General features: G+C 37.6%; 1 protein-coding gene across 2 annotated transcripts in view; it reads right to left on the reverse strand.

The window, feature by feature from the left end:
* The window catches only part of CHD7 (chromodomain helicase DNA binding protein 7), a gene marked incomplete at both ends in the record, with an annotated part of 139,980 nt that overhangs the window by 63,497 nt on the left and 55,695 nt on the right, over positions 1 to 20,788 (reverse strand). The window contains 3 exons of one of the 2 annotated variants that reach the window (XM_080694933.1): positions 5,969 to 6,034; positions 7,533 to 7,670; positions 16,830 to 16,971. The exons of the other annotated variant lie outside the window; for it this stretch is intronic. Coding sequence (XP_080551059.1) covers positions 5,969 to 6,034; positions 7,533 to 7,670; positions 16,830 to 16,971 — 346 coding nt within the window. The remainder of the gene's footprint in view (positions 1 to 5,968; positions 6,035 to 7,532; positions 7,671 to 16,829; positions 16,972 to 20,788) is intronic. 2 annotated transcript variants of the gene reach the window in all.

A 20,788-nucleotide genomic window follows, 5' to 3' on the forward strand; every position in this document is an offset into this window, starting at 1 on the left:
ATTACTTTTACACTCATACAAGAGGACCCACACAACTGTCTTGAGGGTCATACACGAAGGCTTCATAGATGCCTGGAAGAAAATTAAGGCAAGTAGGAACATGGCAGAGGAAAAAAAAAAAAAGGGCAAAGTCTTCTCCTGGATAACAGATTAGCACAAAACTGTTCAAAGGCACTACTAGTTTCCTCAATCTATAATTTTCAAACTATGGTAGAAGATTGTGAACTTAGCTTTGAGACTTTTACCTGTATCAGTTAAACATGACTTTTAAATAGTTTTTCACCTGTCTAGAGATCATCAATAAGAAGGCTGGGTAGTCAAGAGTATGGATAATACCTTACTGATACCTGGTTATGCCCTGATGAGTCTTTAAAAATATCATAACTATAAAGCAGTTTTTTGTTTTTTTGGTGGTACTAGGGTTCCTGGAAACCCTTCTACCTCTGGGCTACATTCCCAGACACCTATTTTTTTATATTTTTATTTGGATAGTGTCTCTTAAGCCAGCGAGGCTGGCTTCGAACCTGTGCAATCCTCCTGTCTCCGCCTCCCAAGTGAGGGGATTACAAACGTGTGCCACCATGCCTGGCCCTATAAAGCAGTTTTTTAAACAAATATATTCAGGATACCACCCATCTTACATAATTATTAATTATCCAAAATGAAAAGAAGTGACTGCTGGGTACTTTCAAGAGCCCACCATATCACCCTGGAATTAATTTATAGACAAATTCCAGTTAGTTAATTCAATGACAATCAACCCAGGATCTATTTCACTTTTTTCCAGCCCTAATACTCCATATTTTACTCCCTTTTGAAGATTATATATATACATATGTGTGTGTGTGTGTGTGTGTGTGTGTGTGTGTGTGTAAAAGCTTCCAGTAGAAACACAAGGGTAAGATAGTAGTATGAACAGGGAAAATGGTCTTATCATTAAGATTTAAACCTAGAATGGAACTCACATAGTTGAGCTTTACTTCTTCCATACTAACTCCATTTCTTTCAAAACAGTGTTTCAAAATTACATGTCTTTTAGATAGTAATAAGCTAAGATTTATCATTTATGCTTCTTTGTTTCTTTCTGATTTTTTCATCTATACTGTCCTTTCCATCTGATTCTATATGGTCTCACTATCACTTAATTCTGATTGGGCACCAAAACTCAAAAAATTGAGTTTTAAGAGTTAGTACCTGTTAATGTCTACTATCTATTAATGGATTTGTATTTCCCTTTAAGAAATACTAGTACAAGAGAAGCGGTTCAATGAGCTCTACTTCTCTTCCTTACTTTAAATCCCAAGACATATGGTACCTTCTAGAGGAATTCCCCCCTCTTTTCCTCCATCCTCAAATTCACCAAATCAAGAAAGTGTGATACTCTCATATACAGTTATAGTAGTTTTTAATGTTCCATGATAAGATAAACCAGGGTTGGATCTTAAACAGTAGAAACAGCTTTCATTTTGTCTCAATTCTATTTACAGATAGCTCTGACTATCTGTAAATAGTCAGTTCCCCCAACTCTCATTAATATCCATGTTTTTGGGGGGAGGGTGTCATGATCAGCTATTCCTTCAGAAAGATACCTAGCAAGAAAGTCTAGAGATGTTAGAAGGAAGTGATGACGTTCTGACAGCATTACCTGGAGATGGTACAGAAATGTCCCAAGGCATGTATCTTCTGGAAGTCCACAAATATAATACTCTGTTTTCTTTTATCACAAAGATAACCACCTTCATGTCCTTACAGCTCTAAGTAGAACTGTCTTTCACTTTTTTTCTCATATAAATATGACCATGCTGACCTCTTTTGCTTTGATAGTATAACAAGTGTGTGAATTCATGGGCCCTGGGGAACCTCATTTCAACTTTTCACTTAAATGGCAGTCACTCTGACCATCCTCCAAAGCCCCATACCACCATTTTCAGAAGCCATTCTAAATAATGTGCACATCCAGTAAATAACAGAACACTAGTTTTGTGCACGTGCACATACATACACAGCACTAAAATTTATTTCTTGCACAGCTACAACTAAACTTTGAGAGTACTCTAATTTCATGTGTTCAATAGGATATATCTAAGAAATGTGTCTGGTCTTTAAAAATCTTTATTATTTAATTTAATATGAAATTTTAAAGTTTCGGCCATATTAAGCCATATTTGTTTACATGATCCAGAACCTGTATTCAGGCAATAAATTGACTTCTCCAGCCATGTGGATTTGAAATAGCCACTCAGCCAGATGATAATCCTGTAGCCTGAAAATAAGGATGACTTTTTCTAAGCATTCTATTACTAACCTAAATAATCACACTGGGTAAACAAAGCTGAGCTACAGTGCAAAAAGGGGAATGTTTTGTTAAATAATGCACAAAAGAATGAAAAAGTACCTCAACAAAAGTAATACTAAAGTGTGGATATGAATCCATTCCTACTTCTGGCCCAACCTACTGTATATGTTAATAGAAATACCAAACCACTGCTTGCTTAATTAGGACATAATAATGAATGAGAGTAAGAGTTTTGGCTTCATTTTATATTCTATTCTTTTTTTTTAATTGCTAGGTTCAATTAAGAAGAATTAAGACAAGTACTCTAAAACCTAAAATAGTTTATTAAAATTAAATATATCAGATGGGTAACTAAAAAAATAAAATGTTTAAGCTAATATAATCAAAATTTGTCTTATTTTTGACCTCTGATCCAAAAAGAGATTTGAATTATTCTCCAAAGATAGATGGCTCAGAGCAGAGAGGGCTATGATTAAATATAGAAAACAAAAGAATTAGCTTCTTATAAAGTTATCCACCTCAAAATTCAAACACAAGTACCAACTATGGCCCTTCCACCAGGTGTCACACACATTAACTTGGGTTTAAAACAACACATAAGCTGGGCGTGGTGGCGCACGCTTGTAATCCCAGCACTTGGGAGGCTGAGACGGGAGGATCACACAGGTTCAAAGCCAGCCTCAGCTTCTTAGTGAGGCTCTCAGCAACGAAGTCAGACCCTGTTTCCAAATAAAACACAAAATAGGTCTGAGAGTATAGCTAGGAGGTAGAAAGCCCTGGGGTTCCACCCCCAGTACCACAAAAAAGTAATAATAAAAAAAATAAAATTAAACAACACATAATAAGCTGGGCATGATGGCACATGTTTGAAATCCCAGTGTTTGGTTGGGACCCTGAGACAGGAAGATCACAGGTTCAAGGACAGTCTCAGTAAGTAGTGAGAATCAACAACCTAGTGAGATCCTGTTTCCAAATAAAAATTAAATAGAGCTGGGAGTGTAGCTCAGAGGCAGAATGCCTCTGGTTTCAATCCCCAGTGCCACACACACAAAACAGAACAACACATACACCACTGAGTCATACCTACTGAACTTGAGGGACTGAATTAAGGAGGATCTGCTAGGGGTTTTGTTATATTGCACAACTCCACTGTAATAGATCATTCTTTTTCGGCTACAGGTTTAGCAATGAGGTTGACTGACTTTGAAAACCAGTGCCCCCACAATGTGTTAGCACCCTACAGGATAAGCTCTAAGAGCTCATAGCCAGTTTTTGCAGTGCAGCTGAGAGAAAAGACACCTACTCATAACCATTATTAAATTATTCATGGTAATAGGAAACAGACCAGCAGGCATAGCTAGAATCCTCAGAAAAATCTCAAATTTCCTTTTTGTTTCTATTTGTGACATTTCCTCCTGTGTTTTTAAAGCTGACAACTAAATAGCCATTTTAAGAACATTAAATTTGAGTTTTAAGAGTTAGTACCTGTTAATGTCTACTATCTATTAATGGATTTGTATTTCCCTTTAAGAAATACTAGTACAAGAGAAGCGGTTCAATGAGCTCTACTTCTCTTCCTTACTTTAAATCCCAAGACATATGGTACCTTCTAGAGGAATTCCCCCCTCTTTTCCTCCATCCTCAAATTCACCAAATCAAGAAAGTGTGATACTATCATATACAGTTATAGTAGTTTTTAATGTTCCATGATAAGATAAACCAGGCCATTGGTAAATAGTAACAAGCTCTGTTTCTAAACTATGTGTACATGTTTTTCAAGGGTGGCTCAAGGGGGGAAAAAAAGGCCCTAACATGGGCAAGACAAAGAAAAATAGCAGTGTCCTACATAATGCATAGTGTAAGCATCTCTGAATAAAAAAGCTAATAGTAATTTGCATCCCCCAAACTTGTGAGTATGCCCACTGAAGCACTATCAATTGAATAAAAATTAGTATATCCCATCCAAACACAACAGGCTACTCAAGTCACTTCATTTTAGTGAAGGGTATTATTCCTTAAAGCATGTCAAGTATTTCAATTTCACCATACACCTACAATTTACAAATTAACAGTTCTTAAGTCATTAGCAGAATAAAAATGCAACCTTTCTAATGAGTTAAACAGTGCTAACTCCCGTTTTAACAGGTGGGAAATTTGGCTGAGATTTTTCATTTAATTCATCAGGGCAAAATAACCCGTATTTCAAGAGTCACCAGATAGCCATCTATACACCCTGCCTCTGGAGTCAATTTGATAATATCTTGATATATTGCTCCTCATTATTTTCATATGAACTGAAGGTATATAAGCTGCTAATAAAAATCCATACCCTGAATCATAAAACACAAACAGGAGTGAAATGAAGGTATAGAAATTTACTGTGGGTGCAGTGACAGCTTCAAAGACTTTTTGGGGGACAGTCCTGGGGGGTGGAACCCAGGGGCATTCTACCTCTGAGCTACAATCCCAGTCCTATATTTTAGTTTCTTATTTTTTGAAACAGGGTTTCACTGAGTTGTGAAGAGCCTCGCTAAGTAGCTGAGGCTATCCGTGAACCATGATCTTCCTGACTCTGCCTCTCGAATCCCAGAGTGAGCCACCACACCCGACTTTCAAGGACCTCTTGATAGAAGTATTTGAAGAGCAAAAGTTTTCTATTTGATAAACCTGGAATCTCATCTCACTCTAAGTCCCATAATTACTCCATTATTCATCTCTCTCACTGCGAAGTTACACTCTGTATACATTTTACTAAAAAGAAACCACATTTAATTCACATGTCAATAAATGAAGCTATACTTCCATCAGTCATGAAAGCAAATGAAAAGAAAGAACTGTGGGCCTGACCAAGTCAAGCTGAGGGACAGGCACTCATATCCAAAGGAGACCACTTTTTAAGACACAGAAAATTGCATGTTCAAATATGTAAATACACCTGGATGTCTAAGTAATTATTCAAAGCAAGTAAGCATTTTCCCAAACAGAGCCAGAAGAGGGACAATTGGGATGAAACAGGGAATTTATAGCAGTGAAACAAATACAGTGTCCCTGGAATTCTTCCCTAAGCATCATATACAAGTCCCTCAAAGACAAGGCAATCTAGCTAATAACAGGTACTCAGGTTTGCAGAACAACATGAGCTCTGTGTAACTTTGGAAAATAAACGTACTTCTTCAAAAATTACATTGGAATCAGCCCTGTATTTCATCTCTACACTGGAAATAAAGACATATTTTAAATTTTGTTATTCAATTGTACAGAAAAAATAAAATGTATAAAACATCTACTTATAAAATATAAAGCAAACTTCTATCCCACCATCGGGGTGGTATGGGGCAAGGTACTTTCTAAAGAGTGTTAAGTGATAAATACATGAGCATGATTTTTATGAGTAATTCTTATAAAAAAGACAGTTGTGACTCTGAGTATCCTATACATTTTTTCTCTGGCTGGTGTAATAAATCTTGATATATTTTAATTTCACTGCATAAAACATTTCAATATTATTTGGAGTTAAATATCCCAATTACTTACATTGTGCTAGGAAATCAAACAGGATAAGTAATATCACTAGTTTCATTTTATAATAGTGGAATCTTAAAAGAATATTACAAAACAATTGTGGAAGAGTTGTGTGCACACCAGATTGTGATGGTTCCAAGTGGTGCTTACCTGCTTCTTCACTGAACGACTACTCATGATTTTCTCTACCACTGGGCCTTCTGCATCAACAGATTCCTAAGAAATAAAGAAGTATGAATCAATCCAAATAGAAAATATTTCATCCCATGCTGCAAATGCAAGAAATCATTCCTCTTTGCCACAATCCCCATACCTTTAAGCCACTGGGTATAGTCATGAGTGGAAAATATGACTGAAAAGAAAAAAATTTTCTTTCTACAGAAAGGCGAAAGGAAGAATTGTGCTTATTACTTCATGATTATGTGGTTTAATTACGTAGACTAGCATGGGTTCTTTGAGCCAGAGAGCATTCAGAAACTCTAGCTGCCAGGAGAAAATAATTTCTGCATGATAGCAGTAAAAAAAAAATATAACTTTGCTTCATCTATACCCATGGGGTAAATATACTCATCATTCTGTTATTGCAGGCAGCTTTTATCTGTGGAGGTCACATAAAATGTTATACAACAACTTAACACAGAACAAATTACCAAATAAAACACAAAACTGCATTTAATACACTTCTCAATGCCATAACAGTTTGTTAACTAAAATACAGTAATAGTAAGAAAAGAATGCTATTTTTATAATTTTAAAATAATCAATCCGACATTATTATCCATATTTTATACAAACTATTTTATCCATCATTTACATTGCATAGAGAACAAAGTGTGCCCTGCTGGGTACTACAGGGCAGTAATTTCATAAAGGTCTTCTAATGGTGCTGAACAGCAGAAATCCCAGAAACCAAAGCAGTGAATTCTCAGAGGTAAATTTAGCCACCTTGTATTTTAGCTCTGATTCTTCCTCAGCAGAGACCATTAATTGTCCAAAATTATGTCAAATTACATATCACAGGCTTGTATAAAAATAAATTTCAGTGAACAGAAAAATTTTAAAGATACTGCTAAGCTGGGTGTGGTAGAGCACACTTGTAACCCCAGCATTTGGGAGGCTGAGACTGGAGGATCACAGTTCAAAGACAGCCTCAGCTACTTAGTGAGGCCCTTTGCAACTCAGTGAGACCCTGTTTCAAAATAAAGAATAAGCAGGGCGTGGTGGTGCACGCTTGTAATCCCAGCATTTGGGAGGCTGAGACTGGAGGATCGTGGTTCGCGGAAGACCTCAGCTACTTAGGGAGGCCTCCACAACTCAGTGAGACCCTCTTTCAAAATAAAGAATAAAAAATTGGGCAGGGGGTGTAGCTCAGAGGTCAAATGCCTCTGGGATCCATCCCCAGACCTGCCGGAAAAAAAAAGGGGGGGTGGGGGAGAGAATAAAAAAGGGCTGGGGGTATAGAGCTTGAATGCCCCTGGGTTTCCATTCCCTGTGCAGCAAAATAAATAAATAAATAAATAAACAAACAAACAAATATTAAAAATAAAATAAATAAAAGATATTGCTAAACAACTAATTCCCCATAGCAAATTAGATGTATGTTGTCCTGCTCAAAGTCCAACGCTACTACTGAACTCCTTACATATTTCAGCTATATAACGTCCAGTCCACCTTTCAAAACACTCCTGTGAACCACAGAAACCTGTCTGCTCACCTGCTGCTCAGACTGTGAAGTATTGGAGGGGGAGTCTCTCCCTACAACATCTGCATCATCCGCCTCCTCATCAGAAATCTTGAACTCCAAGTCTTCAGTGTATCGTTTCCTCTTCACCTGCCTGCTGGACCGCCTCTTCTAAAATAAAACCCAACAAAGAAAAATTTAAAAAGCATCACCAAAGCTCTTTAACAGGGAACAGAATGGTAAAATTGATATACATATATAGTCTTAAAAGAAAGGCTCACAACTTAATCCTGTAAATCAAATGAAAAGATCATCGTGCCAACAACTATAAGGAAATTGGGGTGAAATTAAGAGTCCTGGGACAGCTGTCACTCTGCCCATCCCAAGCTACATGTCCTTTAACAGGAAAAAGGAAGTTACCAGAAAATCTTGTTCCATACTCAGCCAGGATGTTGATTAAAACTAGCAGCAAGATTGACACTGGGTAATGGATCAACAAGTTCATTATACTACTCTACTTTTGTATGATTAAAAAGTTTTCACACTAAAAAGTCCAAAAGATGGCCGAGCATAGTGGCACATGCTTGTTATCCCAGTACCTAGGAGTCTGAAACAAGAAGATCATAAGGGTTCGAAGCCAGCTTTGGCAGTATAGTGAGGCTCTCAGCAACTTAGTGAGACCCTGTTCCCAAATAAAATAGAAAACAAGTCTCGGAGTGTAGCCTGGAGTTAGAAGACTCCTGGGTTCTATCCCCAGTACCACTGGAAAAAAAAAAAAAAAAAGAAAGAAAAAAAGAAAGAAGAAAAAAAGGTCTTCCAGGCGTGGTGGTGCATGTAATCCCAGCACTTGGGAGGCTGATACAGGAGGATTGCACAGGTTCAAAGCCAGCTTCAGCTACTGAGTGAGGCTCTCAGCAACTTAGTGAGACCCTGTTTCCAAATAAAGTATAAAATAGGTCTGGGAGTGTAGCCTAGAGGTAGGAAAGTACCTGGGTTCCAGCCCCAGTAACATACACACCAAAAAAAGGTTCAAAACAGTGAATGTATTGATGATAACCTAAAATTACAAAGTTCTATACAAATACTTTCAGACTATTATTCAAGATACTCAATATTTCAGAAGGCTATTTAAATAAAAATCTTTTGTATCTTCATTTTGGCTCTAAAATAGTCTCAAAATTTTTGAATAAAGGGTTAAATAGTAAAATTCAAGATGAATAACTATAAATAGTAATTTTAATTTTTTAAATTAAATTGATCTAGCAAGTTAAAATTGATAAGATTAGTAATAGCTAGCATTAGTAGAATTATTAGAAAAATCAGTACTCTCATGTTCTTGTGGTCAAAATTTATCCCAGCACAGGCTTTGCAGGGTAGTGCAGGCCTATCTATCAATATTTAAAACAAGCCAATCTTTTGACCAGGTAATTCCATTTCCAGTAAGTTACGAATCTTGGGAATATCTGTAAGATAAACTTGTGTGTGTGTGTGTGTGTGTGTGTGTGTGTGTGTGTGTGTGTGTGTGTGGTACTAGGGATGGAACCCAGAGGCATTCTACCTCTAAGCTACAGCTACAGCCCTATATATTTTCTTTATTTTGAAACAGGGTCTCACTAAGTTGCAGAAGACCTAAGTAGCTAAGGCTGTGCTCAAACCATGATTCTCTGATCTCAGTCTCCCAAATGCTGGGATGACAAGAGTGCACCACCACACCCAGCTCTAATGTTTTTGAAGTTGCATAACAGTAAGTGGCTCATAATTCTATTTAAGATAAATTTTAAAATTTGTTTATCTATTTGGATTTATATCAATGTATGGATCATCAACAAAATCCTTAGGACAAGGGAATACAGGTCTTGTGTACTTCTTTTTTATTTTTTTTCTGTGGGTCTGGGGATGGAACCCAGGGGTATTTGACCTCTGAGCTACACCCTCTACCCTATTTCTTATTCTTTATTTTGAAACAGGGTCTCCCTAAGTTGCAGTGGGTTTCACTAAGTGGCTGCGGCTGTCCGCGAACCGCGATCCTCTGGTCTCAGCCTCCTGAATGCTGGGATTATAAGCGTGCGCCACCACACCCGGCTTCTTGTGTACTTCTTGATGCCTTAATGAGTGTTTGATAAAAAATGAATAGGTGTATGGTATGCTATCAACAACAAAAACCCTGAAAAGACACATAATTTGTTAGCAAATATTAATTCTGGAGAAAGGATTGAAAGCTACACAGGGGGAGTTACATTTTGATTTTGTTCCTCAAAGAAACGTTCTGAAAATTTTTGAAGAAGTAGAACAGCTGAATGCCAAAATTAATAATGAGCAAACATGAAAAGTAATTTCATAGCTAGGCATGTTGGTACACAGTTGTAACCCTAGTACTTAGAAAACAGACTGGAGGTTTGCAGGTTTGAAGCCAGCCTCAGCAACCTAACAAGGCTCTCAGCAACTTAAGAGAGACTCTGATTCAAAGTAAAAATTAAACAACATCTGGGAGTATAACTTGAAGATAGAATGTCCCTGGGTTCAATCCTGAGCACCATAAAAGGAGAGGGATGGGAATTCACATATCCTAAGTAAAAATTTTAACTGTTTGTACTTTTTATTAAAAATAATTGTGTATTTTTTTACCTCATAAATAATGCTTTGTAAGTTCATTAAAAACAATGATAAAACCCTTTTCATTAATACATATACATGAAAAAAATCTAAATTTAAAAATGACATTTTTAAGTTTTAAATTGTTAATGAATACAAGAATACCATAACAGAGATACTGAGAAAAGTAAGGCTTTATATGATAACGTTTTTCTAAGAATTAGGAAATAAAACCTTTTAAAGAGCCCTGTAAATTTTAAATTTGGGACAGCAAGGCAGAGAGAGGCAAAACTCCATCCTGTGTATCAAAGGCAAAATAGGCACTGACTTCGCTCAAGTCAGGACCAACATGATCCCACCGGTTTTTCTCAAAATGTAGGTCTGATTTAATTTAATCTTAGGTTTCTGCTTTCAGAAAAGGATCTGAAACTGTTCACAATATAAATTTAGTATAATATGAACGTCAAATTGACTGTCCCAAACTGTGAGCTCCCAGCTCTACACAATCATGGCAGCAGAGGCACAAATATCTTTCTGACACAAGACCATTTGGGTAAGGTTTTATTAACAGATGTCCCAGTGACCCCAACCAGAGGGAGCAGCAACTTGAGTCAGAAGTTCCCTCAGAGATACTCCCAAGGACACAGCTCCTATGCTTTCCAGAACTGTCAGTCCCAGGTGGAGGCTTCACAGAAACCTGTGGGGAGTTCTGCCACCTGGAACTTTTCCCACATCACAGGAGGCAGTCTGACCTCATGAGCCCTACAGCTGAGGTTCCTGTTTGAACTGGCCCCAACTCTTATGTGGTCCTGGATGAGTTATTTTGTGAACCTCAGTTTCCAGATCTGTAGAATGGAGTAACTACCCCTTACAAATACTGTGACGAAAACATAAGGAAATTCATTCAAAGAATTGTGAAATGCAATTATCTGGATTAAAGTCATCATTAATAAGCTCCAACTTTCCAAAGAAAAATGGCCCAGTTACCTTGTACAGCTTCCTTTCTCTCTTTCCAAAGCTGACCTACTTACTCCTACTCTCAGGCCCCAATTTACCATCCCTCATTCCTAGCTTTTGCGAAGATCAATGTTTTAATCTTGTGAAATTTAGCATAATTTCAGTTGATATATCAATTTAACTAAACTAAAATGGATTAATTTATATTTCCCTCTTTATGCCATCACCATATGTAGGGATGTCCTACTATAGATCCATCTGTGGTATTTTATCAGGTTTCTCTGTTTGAGGCCGCAATCATAGGGTCTAACATTAGAAAGGGTCTAGACAGAGTCGAAGACAAATCTACTTCAGCATTAAATCCCACTCCGATCCTAATTGTTCCAGTACAATATAACAAGAGGGGTGTGTGTGTGTATAGGGGGCAGGCATACACTGAGATTTATATAATGGTAAGTACAACTTCTACAGTGTAATTCCTCCTCATATCAACTTTGTGACAATACTATCTGTGCAACAGAGATGGGGTTTGTCATAAAATACAAGGTCACTTTATAAATGTAAAGAACCTCAAAATACGATTAGAACTCAATTTTCTGAAAAAAAAATTTAATTTATTTCATTAATTTTTTTGGTGGTATTGGGTGGCTAGAAACCCTTCTACCTCCGGGCTACACTCCCAGAACTATTTTATACTTTTTTATTTGGAAACAGAGTCTCTTAAGCCAGCAAGGCTGGCTTTGAACCTGCGCGATCTTCCTGTCTCTGCCTCCCAAGCATATGCCACTATGCCCACCTTCTGAAAAATTTCAATGTTATATGGTTTATATCCGCTTAATAATTCATCTTAAGATCATTTATTTTGGATGTCAAGACTCCTTTAATAGTTTCCCCATACGAAATTAAATTATTCATTATGTTTCTATTGTGGTCTGTTAAAATATCTGAAAGATTTCTATTAATCTAAATAAAATGTAAAAATTATATTTAAGCCACAAATCAAAAAATTTTTTAAATTTAATTTTATTGGTGCAATGTATTCATACATCATAATGGTATAAAGAAAATACTTTTATAGACATACATGCACACATCGCCCAGTTAGCCCCTACCCGATCCCCACCCCGTTCCCTCCCCATCACTCCCTTCCTATGCTTGGCTTAGTGGTTGACATCTAGTTTTATAGCGATTTATCCAATATTAACGATGATATACTCACATAACAGTTTCATTGTCTGATACCAAGCTTTTGATGACTTAAAGATAACATGTCAATATTTCTTTTTGCTCTCTTTCTTACCAGAGAATTTTTTTTAGGTGAAACTATCATACATTTATTTATTTATTTATTTATTTATTTTTCAGAAAAAAATCTATCCTGATATGGAATATGGACTCTAGAAACCCAAAACAATCTTGAAGAAGAACAAAGCTAGAAGATGTATATTTTCTGATTTCAAACCATATAAAGCTACAATAATTGAAACAGTGTAGTACTGTTATAAAGGCAGATATATAAACCATTGGAGTTAAATAAAAGCCTAGAGATAAATTCTTCCATATATTGTCAAGTTATTTTTGACAAGGTTTCCACGAACATTTGGTGGAGGAAATAATAATCTTTTAACTAAATATTGTTGAAAAATAATAATTACATGAAAAAAAATAAAATTGGGCTCTTACCTAATCCCATATACAAATATTAACTCAAAATAGATAAAAGACCTAAATATAAATCTTAAGACTATAAACTTTTAGAAGAAAATCTGGGTCATAACACCTCACAACACTGAAATTGGCAGTGATTTCTTGGATATGATTTCAATGGCACAGGCAACAAAAGGGTAAATAAACTCCCTAAAAAATAAAAAAAATATTGTATATCCAAAGACAATTTAAACAGAGTTAAAAGTTATAGAATGGGATAAAATATCTCCAAATGCTGTATCTGGAGGTATATTAATATTCCAACTAGAAATCCTAAAAATTAGCAACAATAAAAGCAAACAATACAATTTAGAGATAGGTAAAAGACTAACATAAATAATGAATCTCCACAGATAACCAATCTTAGTTGTTTGTTGGATGGAAAATCTTGTTTCTCTGGTTCTGGTGTGTGTTACCTATTTCTTCTTTGTAGTTAATCTCTTTGAGTATTTTCTCTAGCGCTGGTTTTGAAGACATAAATTCCTTCAGTTTCTGTTTGTCATGGAAGCTTCTTATTTCCCCATCTAATTTGATAGAAAGTTTTGCTGGGTAGGAAATTTTTGGCTGGAAGTTGTTTTCTTTCAGAGTTTGGAATATGTTACTCCAAGCCCTTCTGGCTCTCATGACTTGGTTTGGGAAGTCTGGAGTGATTCTAATTGGTTTGCCTCTGAATGTCACTTGGCCCTTTGTTTTTGTTGCCTTTAAGATTATCTGCTTGGCTTCCACATTGGTCATTTTGACAATTAGGTGGCGTGGGGATCCTCTTCTCCGATCCTGTCTAAAGGGAGTTCTATAAGTTTCCTGGACCTGTGTATCGACCTCTTGCTCTATGTTTGGAAAATTTTCTGCTATTACTTCCTTGAAAAGATTGTTGATCCCTTTGGTTTCACCTTCTTTTCCCTCCTCTATTCCAATTATTCTTAGGTTAGCTCTCTTGAAATGGGCCCATATTTCTTCAATATCAGATTCCTGCTGTCGGATTTTTTTTTCTAGATTAGAAACTATGCGTTCATTTTTGGATTGATCATCTTCTAAGAGTGAGAGTCTATTCTCCATGTGTTCTAATCGGTTGTTTGTACTTTGAATTGAGGCCTTTACTTCATTAACTGCATCCTTTATCCTCTTTGGCTCTCTCTGAATTCTTTTCGAAGCACCTCTATTATTTCTAGTTATTTTCCTGATTTGATCTAGAAATCTCTGAATTTCTGTCTTATCGGGTTCTGATGTTGTGGGGTTGTGGGCATTCATTGCTCCATTGTTATTCCTCTTTCCCATGATTTCGGAAGTTTGTGCCTTCTCTGGGTTCTTCCCTGGGTCACTACGACCTCACTTAAGGTGCTCTGGATCTCGAGTCTGTGGTATCTCAGTCACCACTACTCCTTTACTGGGTTGTATCTCAGAGTCTCAGACCCTGGGAGTCAATCGAGGCTGCTTTAGACCATGGGGGGGTGCCAGGTTGGGCGTTCTCCTATGGTGTGATATCTCTGCCACTGCCACTCCCCCACTGGGTCAAGTCCCTGGGAGTACAGTACTGGGATTTCTCCTCTAGGGGCCACAATTTGACTCACTGTTGTTGAGTGCGCAGATGGAGCTGTCGTGGACTCGGTGAATTCGCTGCTGCTGCCGCCGGCAGCAATATGGCGATGCTGCCACACCCTCGGCCGTGAGGCTGGCGTATTTCTTTTCTGTTTTTGAGCTCCGCTCTGAGTCCCTGCAGGGTATGCTGAGCCCAGCCTCTGGGAGCTTTAGATACTCCCTGCGCCAAGAAATTTGCCAAATTCTACCCAGCTGATCCGCAGCGGCTCACCTCGGCTTGCTGTCCGCCGTTCCTCTCTGGAGCCTGGTGGGCTGTTGAGTGTATTGGTCTGGGGCCGTCCAGTGAGCTCGCCGCTGCTACCGGCAGTAAGGCGCTGCTGTTGTGTCCTCGGGCGTGAGGCCGGAGTATCTCCTCTTGTGGCTCTGAGCTCCGTTATGAGTCCCCCTCCTCTCTGGAGTCTGGTGCTGCAAGGGAAAATGGCACCCGCTGCTTCGCACCACGGCTCCGGCTGCAGCACTGAGGGTCTGGTTTCTGGTGTCTCGTTTTTCCAGCCCTCTTTTTCTCTGTCCCTTGAAATTACATTTTTTGTTTCTCTGCTGATGGTGTTTTCTGGCTATGAAAGGCGCTGATTTTGTGGTAATAGACATTGGTTGTTAGCTGGGCTTATAAGCCCCGCTTTTCTCCGTCGCCATCTTCCCGGAAGTCACAAATCAAAATTATTGACACTAAAATATCAGCTTTTAAAACTTGGATTGTTTGGGGTAAATTAAAAAAAAAAAACAACCAGGTTGTACTGAACAGAAAAATTTAAATGTTGCCATGACCTCACTGTTGTAGCACCTTGTAAAGAACTGAATTGGTTAAAATACTACATGGCATTTACCTCTAAAAATCAATCACAAAATTTAAGAACTAATTCTATGCTCTTCATGAATGCATTAAAGAAAGAAATATAATAAATAAATCAGCAGTCAGCATCACTATCTGTGTCACAGACACCAGGAAAGCATAGCCTTCTCCTGTGTGGCTGCTCAGATTAGCTACTGAGCAGCCAGTAAGAATGCACATACCCAGCTTCTCGCTTGACCTCATCATCATTTTTCTACAACTGAAATGAACCACCTGAAAATAAAACTAGCATTTTATAAAGTCATGTGCATCTGAATTAATACAAATAGGCCTTTGAAAAACAGCAGCAGTATTTCTGAAAGTGTAACAGAATTTTTTTAAATTATGTGAATAAATCTTAATATTGCCTAAATAGTATAAAGGTCCTCCTTTAAGCAAATACAAAGCAGAATAAAACACCTTTGATGATAAACATAAAATCTCAAATCACTAAAATACTTTAAACTACTTAAACAATTAAAAGAGATAACTACTTACCTTCCCAATATTTTCCCATTGACATAATAAAATGAAGTCACATAATTAACCCATGCTGCCGAAGATATCACTGTGTTATAGAACAAACAAAACAAAACACATTCTCTTTGCCTTTCTTTCCCTTAGCTTAATCCATTCCTGTTAAGTTTAGCTATCAAAAAAATTATACTTAAAAAAAACCCGAAAAACAAAAACCAGGAAAAAACACCAACAAACAAACCCCTGAAATTCTTTAGATTAAGTGCTACATATCTTGATTATTTTGTTTCTAACTAGTAGCATACAGGTGAAAGTCCTAAGTGTGCGCTAAGTTGTAAGGGAAAATCTAGGAAGCTTCTAGGGGCTGGCTTCCCATTTCAGCAGGACTCCTCAGGACCTGCTCCCTGGTAACTCAGATGTCATTCACACAAGTCACATTCCCCGCCATCCCAGTGGACCAGACTGGCATGCTTCCAAGAAACCTAACAAGGAAATAATTTTTAACTGTTACGTGTAAGAGGCCCCCTCTCAGTCTAATCAGTGAAGGATTGTGCTTTACATACAAAAACCCAAATTTCTAACGTTTGCTTTAGGAATTTCAGTTTTTAACTCATTCTTATATAATTCTCCCAAAAGTGAAAAGTTTAATGTTGAAAAATTCTCCAGTTGACATTCAAAAAAAAAAAAAAAAAAAAAAACCCACTGACTTGTTTTATAGAAACTTTAGTATTATGTAAGTATATCTCATCTTTGACCATCAGATGTCAAAAAAAATTAAGATAAGCTACAAATCACATCTTGGCTTTTTATGCTAAAAAAAAAAAAAAAAACATGCAACCAAACTTAAAAATATGAATGAAGCTGTAAATGAACCAATATTAACAATATGTTAACAATGCACATATATATGTAAACATCAAAATCTGCATTTACAGAAATAAAGGAAGAGTGTTTGCTTTCCTAATTACAAAGTTAAAGATGCAAATGAAACAGTTCTAGTCAGGAGTTTAATTTCATGTTGCCCCCCAGCTTTAGATATAAAGTTCCAGAGAACAAAAAAGACATCTGACAGGCATCTCTATAACAAAGCAAAGGAGGTCTAGTGTACTCTTTACATGGCTAAAGTTACCATGCTAAATAACCAAGGCTCAGGGACAGAATAATGGTATTACCTGAACACCTGGGTCTTCGTCTTCTTCAGGAGGAGGAGATGGTGGAGGTGTTTTGTCTAAGTCTGAATTTTCAGAACCTTCTGTTTTTCCTTTGTTGACCTTTTTCTTCAAAGCATTTGGTTCTGAATCAGGTTTCTTATTACTAGGATTCAAAGTAGATCACTTAGTGTTCACTTTTTAATGTGGTTTCCCCACATGTCCCATACCTTCTACTTCCCACATTAATATTCCTAAAGTATCAATGACAACTGATGAATCAATGTATGTTGGCCATTTATAGCTGAATAGTGTTCTCAATTAAGTTTTTACAAGACTCACATTAATGATCGTTAGCAAATTTCTGACCTAAAGTAAAATTGCATGCAAAATTCCTAATACCACACATAGTAGATTTGTTCATTTGTACAAAATGCCTGCCAATATACCAAGCCATAATGAAAAATCAGACCAAGAAGTAGTTTTAGTATCGAGTTTTTGTCTGTCTTTTTATAATGGGAATTGAACCCAGGACCATTGTACATCCAAGCTACTCTCAGCCCAGACCCCCCTTTTTGAAACAGGGTCTTGCTAGATTGCTGAGGGTCTCTATATTGTTGGGGCTGGACTTGAACCTTCAATTCTCCTGTATTAATCACCAAGGAACTGGGATACAGAACTGTGCCACTGTCCCAGGTTTGCTATCAAGGTTTTAAGGTGTGAAATATATTTTTTCTTTTAACTGCCTATCTCTTTCTTTCTCTCTCTCTCGCTCTCTCTCTCTCTCTCTCTCTCTCTCTCCACGTCTGTGTATGTGTGTGTGTGTGTGTGTGTGTGTGTGTGTGTGTGTGTGTGTATGGAGAGAGAGAAAGAGAAGAGAGAGAGAGGGAGAGGGGGAGGGGGGGAGAGAGAGAGACAGAAAGAGAGAATATAGATAGAATAAGCCGGGCGTGGTGGTGCACGCTTGTAATCCCCGTGCTTGGGAGGCAGAGACAGGAGGATCGCGGAGGTTCGAAGCCAGCCGCGTGCACTGTTTTAGGAGACCCTGTTTCCAAATAAAAATGTAAAAATAGGTCTGGGAGTGTAGCCCGGAGGTAGAAGGGCTTCCAGGAACCCCAGTACCACCAAAAAAAAAAAAAAAAAAAAAAGAATATAGATAGAATATATAGAGACAGAGAGATAGAGAGATAAAGAGAAGGGGGAGGGATTTTTGTGACTTTTACAGATAGTGTTCCATATTCCTAGTTAAGTCTTTTTTGAACCAGTACTAAGTGTCCTCTTTTATACTATCCAGTTAACATTTTTATCCAACTTGAAATCCTTCAATAAAAAAATATAGCCAGGCATGGTGGGGCACGCTTGTAATCCCTGCACTTGGCAGGCGGAGACCGGAGGATCACCTGGTTCGAAGCCAGCCGCGCTGGCTTGAGACCCTGTTTCCAAATAAAAATAAAAATATAGCAAAAATGCATAATTTTACTTAATGCTGTGTTCTTAAAAGTTTTGAGATATTTTTCTACTAGGCATTTTCTGAGATTACAATTAGCCTCCCCCCACCCCCAGTGCTGGGGGACTGAAACCTCAATCCTTGTCAAGCTAGGCAAGTGCTCTACCACTGAGCTTCACATCCCCACCCCCACAATCAGCCTGTTTTCTCAAAAGCTAGGTTCTGAAATACAAATATGAAGCAAATCAACCTCCATAATTAAAGCACATGTTCCAAAGTATAACGAACAGTGATAGGATTTGACTGTTACATAAGAAAAGATATGAATGAACACTAAGAAAAAATTTTAGGTTTACTAACACCTCCAGAAACTTCACTTGATGTTGTTAGAATATACACTTAAGGCTGCCTTCAATTTCCAAACCAGCCCCAATATTTTCTACCATCAACTACCATTCAGTATACAACACTGAAAGTAATCCAACCTCATATAATTATTATTTTTCACTATTCCGGGGAAGCCTGGAACTATAATTTTAAAAACAGAGGATATTTTTAAATCTCAATTAATTTACTTAAGTGTGTAAATTCCAAGAACTGTGTTGATGGAATGAATAACGCAACATGTTTTTAACCTCAACTACTACAAAAAGAAGAGTCCAACTATCTATGTGCTTTTATTTGAGAAAATATGTATCATGTAAAATATCAAAAGCACTATTGATGTAATAATGATTCAATACACACCTTGACTTGCTTTCGCAACTAATAAAATACTTTATATCTTAAGTTATTTTAAATACTCAGAACTTATTTTTATTGTTCGATTAACATTTTAGTATAGTAAATAGCCACACAATGCAATAACTTAATTCAAGATTATAGGCAAATGGCAGTTAGGTTTTAGGAGTTCAATCTTTTTTTTTAAGGCAGTGTCCTTAAAACTTTAAGTCACCAAAATATCTGCAGAAAGTATAGTATTTTTTAAATAAAAAAAAATCTATACAACAGTTTTTCATCCAACTGTCCTAGTGTTTATGCTACACATGGACAGAAGTCTCCCCTACTATGAGGCTCCATTTCCAGCATTTATTTCCGCTCTAACTGCCACAAATTATACAATACTACAGCTGAACACTGGGCCCCTTTCCTTTCATCTGCACGCCAAGAGCAATCAGATTACCCTGGTAACCAGCGGTCACATGACCAGCACCTGCTCTTTTGGCTGGATGCCACTGACTAAAGCCATCTGCTTCCCTCAATCAGCTTTCAAACATTCTCAAAACCTGCGCTGCAGTGTTTTGTGGTTTCTTTTATCAAATCAGTGCAAAACTGCTTCCAAAACTTTACATATTTCTCAAATTTGTTTAAATCAGAGGTAGGCCTGTCAAAGAGTTGAACCACTGCCAGGTAAAGTGAGCTGGCAGCTAGTGCTTTCCACGATGACCTTTCCCTATGAGAGTGAAGAACACAGTTCAGTTCAGTGGGGCTGCCGAGCCCTACTGTCCTACAGGAGCAAAAGGCTTACTGTTTGGAAGCTGACCGGAGCCCAGGTTTGAGGAAACATCTATTGCTGGAGGAGAGAAATGCTAATGATTTTCCATCTGCCCTTCCCAAGAATGGAACCTCTAAGATGGCTGAAAGTCAGATAGGACCTCTCCAAATGCTGAGACAAAAAGCCTGTAGCCAAAAGAAGCACGTACCCCAGATCTGATTACTGAAAGACTGCAAACTCATTAGACCTAGCACTATTAATGTTCAGAGACGACAAAGCATTTCCATGTGTCAATATAAAATCAACACCCTAACAAGTCAAAAGAAGCTCCAAAATCTTCAGTGTCTACTTGAACACATTACAATCCAGGACAAAATAAAGTTATTTATATTAAACTGCCTTTGTTACTACTTTGTAATAAGCTAGTTTGGGTTTTCAACTGTTACATTAAAATTGTTCCCTCCCCACACATGTCACTAAAACAAAGTCAAAGTTTTTCTTTTAACAAATGAATGTAATACAGAATGATATTTAAAAGCACTGGTTTCAGTCACAGACTTCAGTTCAGGTTCCACCTGTCATTTATGGATTAAATAAGTGGCTAAATTCACTTCTCTGAGCCTCAGTTTCCTCATCTATAAAGCGAAGTAACAGCTGTACCTTCCTCTAGAATGAGTTATGAGATTTAAGTGAGATAATGGAAGAAAGCTGAGGCAGAACTGGGTACAGCTGGTTAACATCACATCAGAAGTATTCTCTGCCGGGTGTGGTGGCGCACGCTTGTGATCCCCACACTTGGGAGGCAGAGACAGGAGGATCGCGCAGGTTCAAAGCCAGCGGCACTGGCTTAAGAGACCCTGTTTCAAAAAAAAAAAAAAGTATAAAGTAGGTCTGGGAGTGTAGCCCAGAGGTAGAAGGGCTTCTAGGAACCCAGTACCACCACCACCAAAAAAAAAAAAGTATTCTCTGGCCATGGTGCAGACTCTCCCGGGCCAACTCAACAAGGCCTTAGGATAGGACCCCACTTGAACTGAGGATCAC

This window comes from Muscardinus avellanarius, assembly GCF_963383645.1.
Source record: "Muscardinus avellanarius genome assembly, chromosome: 4".
NCBI classification, from domain to species: domain Eukaryota; kingdom Metazoa; phylum Chordata; class Mammalia; order Rodentia; family Gliridae; genus Muscardinus; species Muscardinus avellanarius.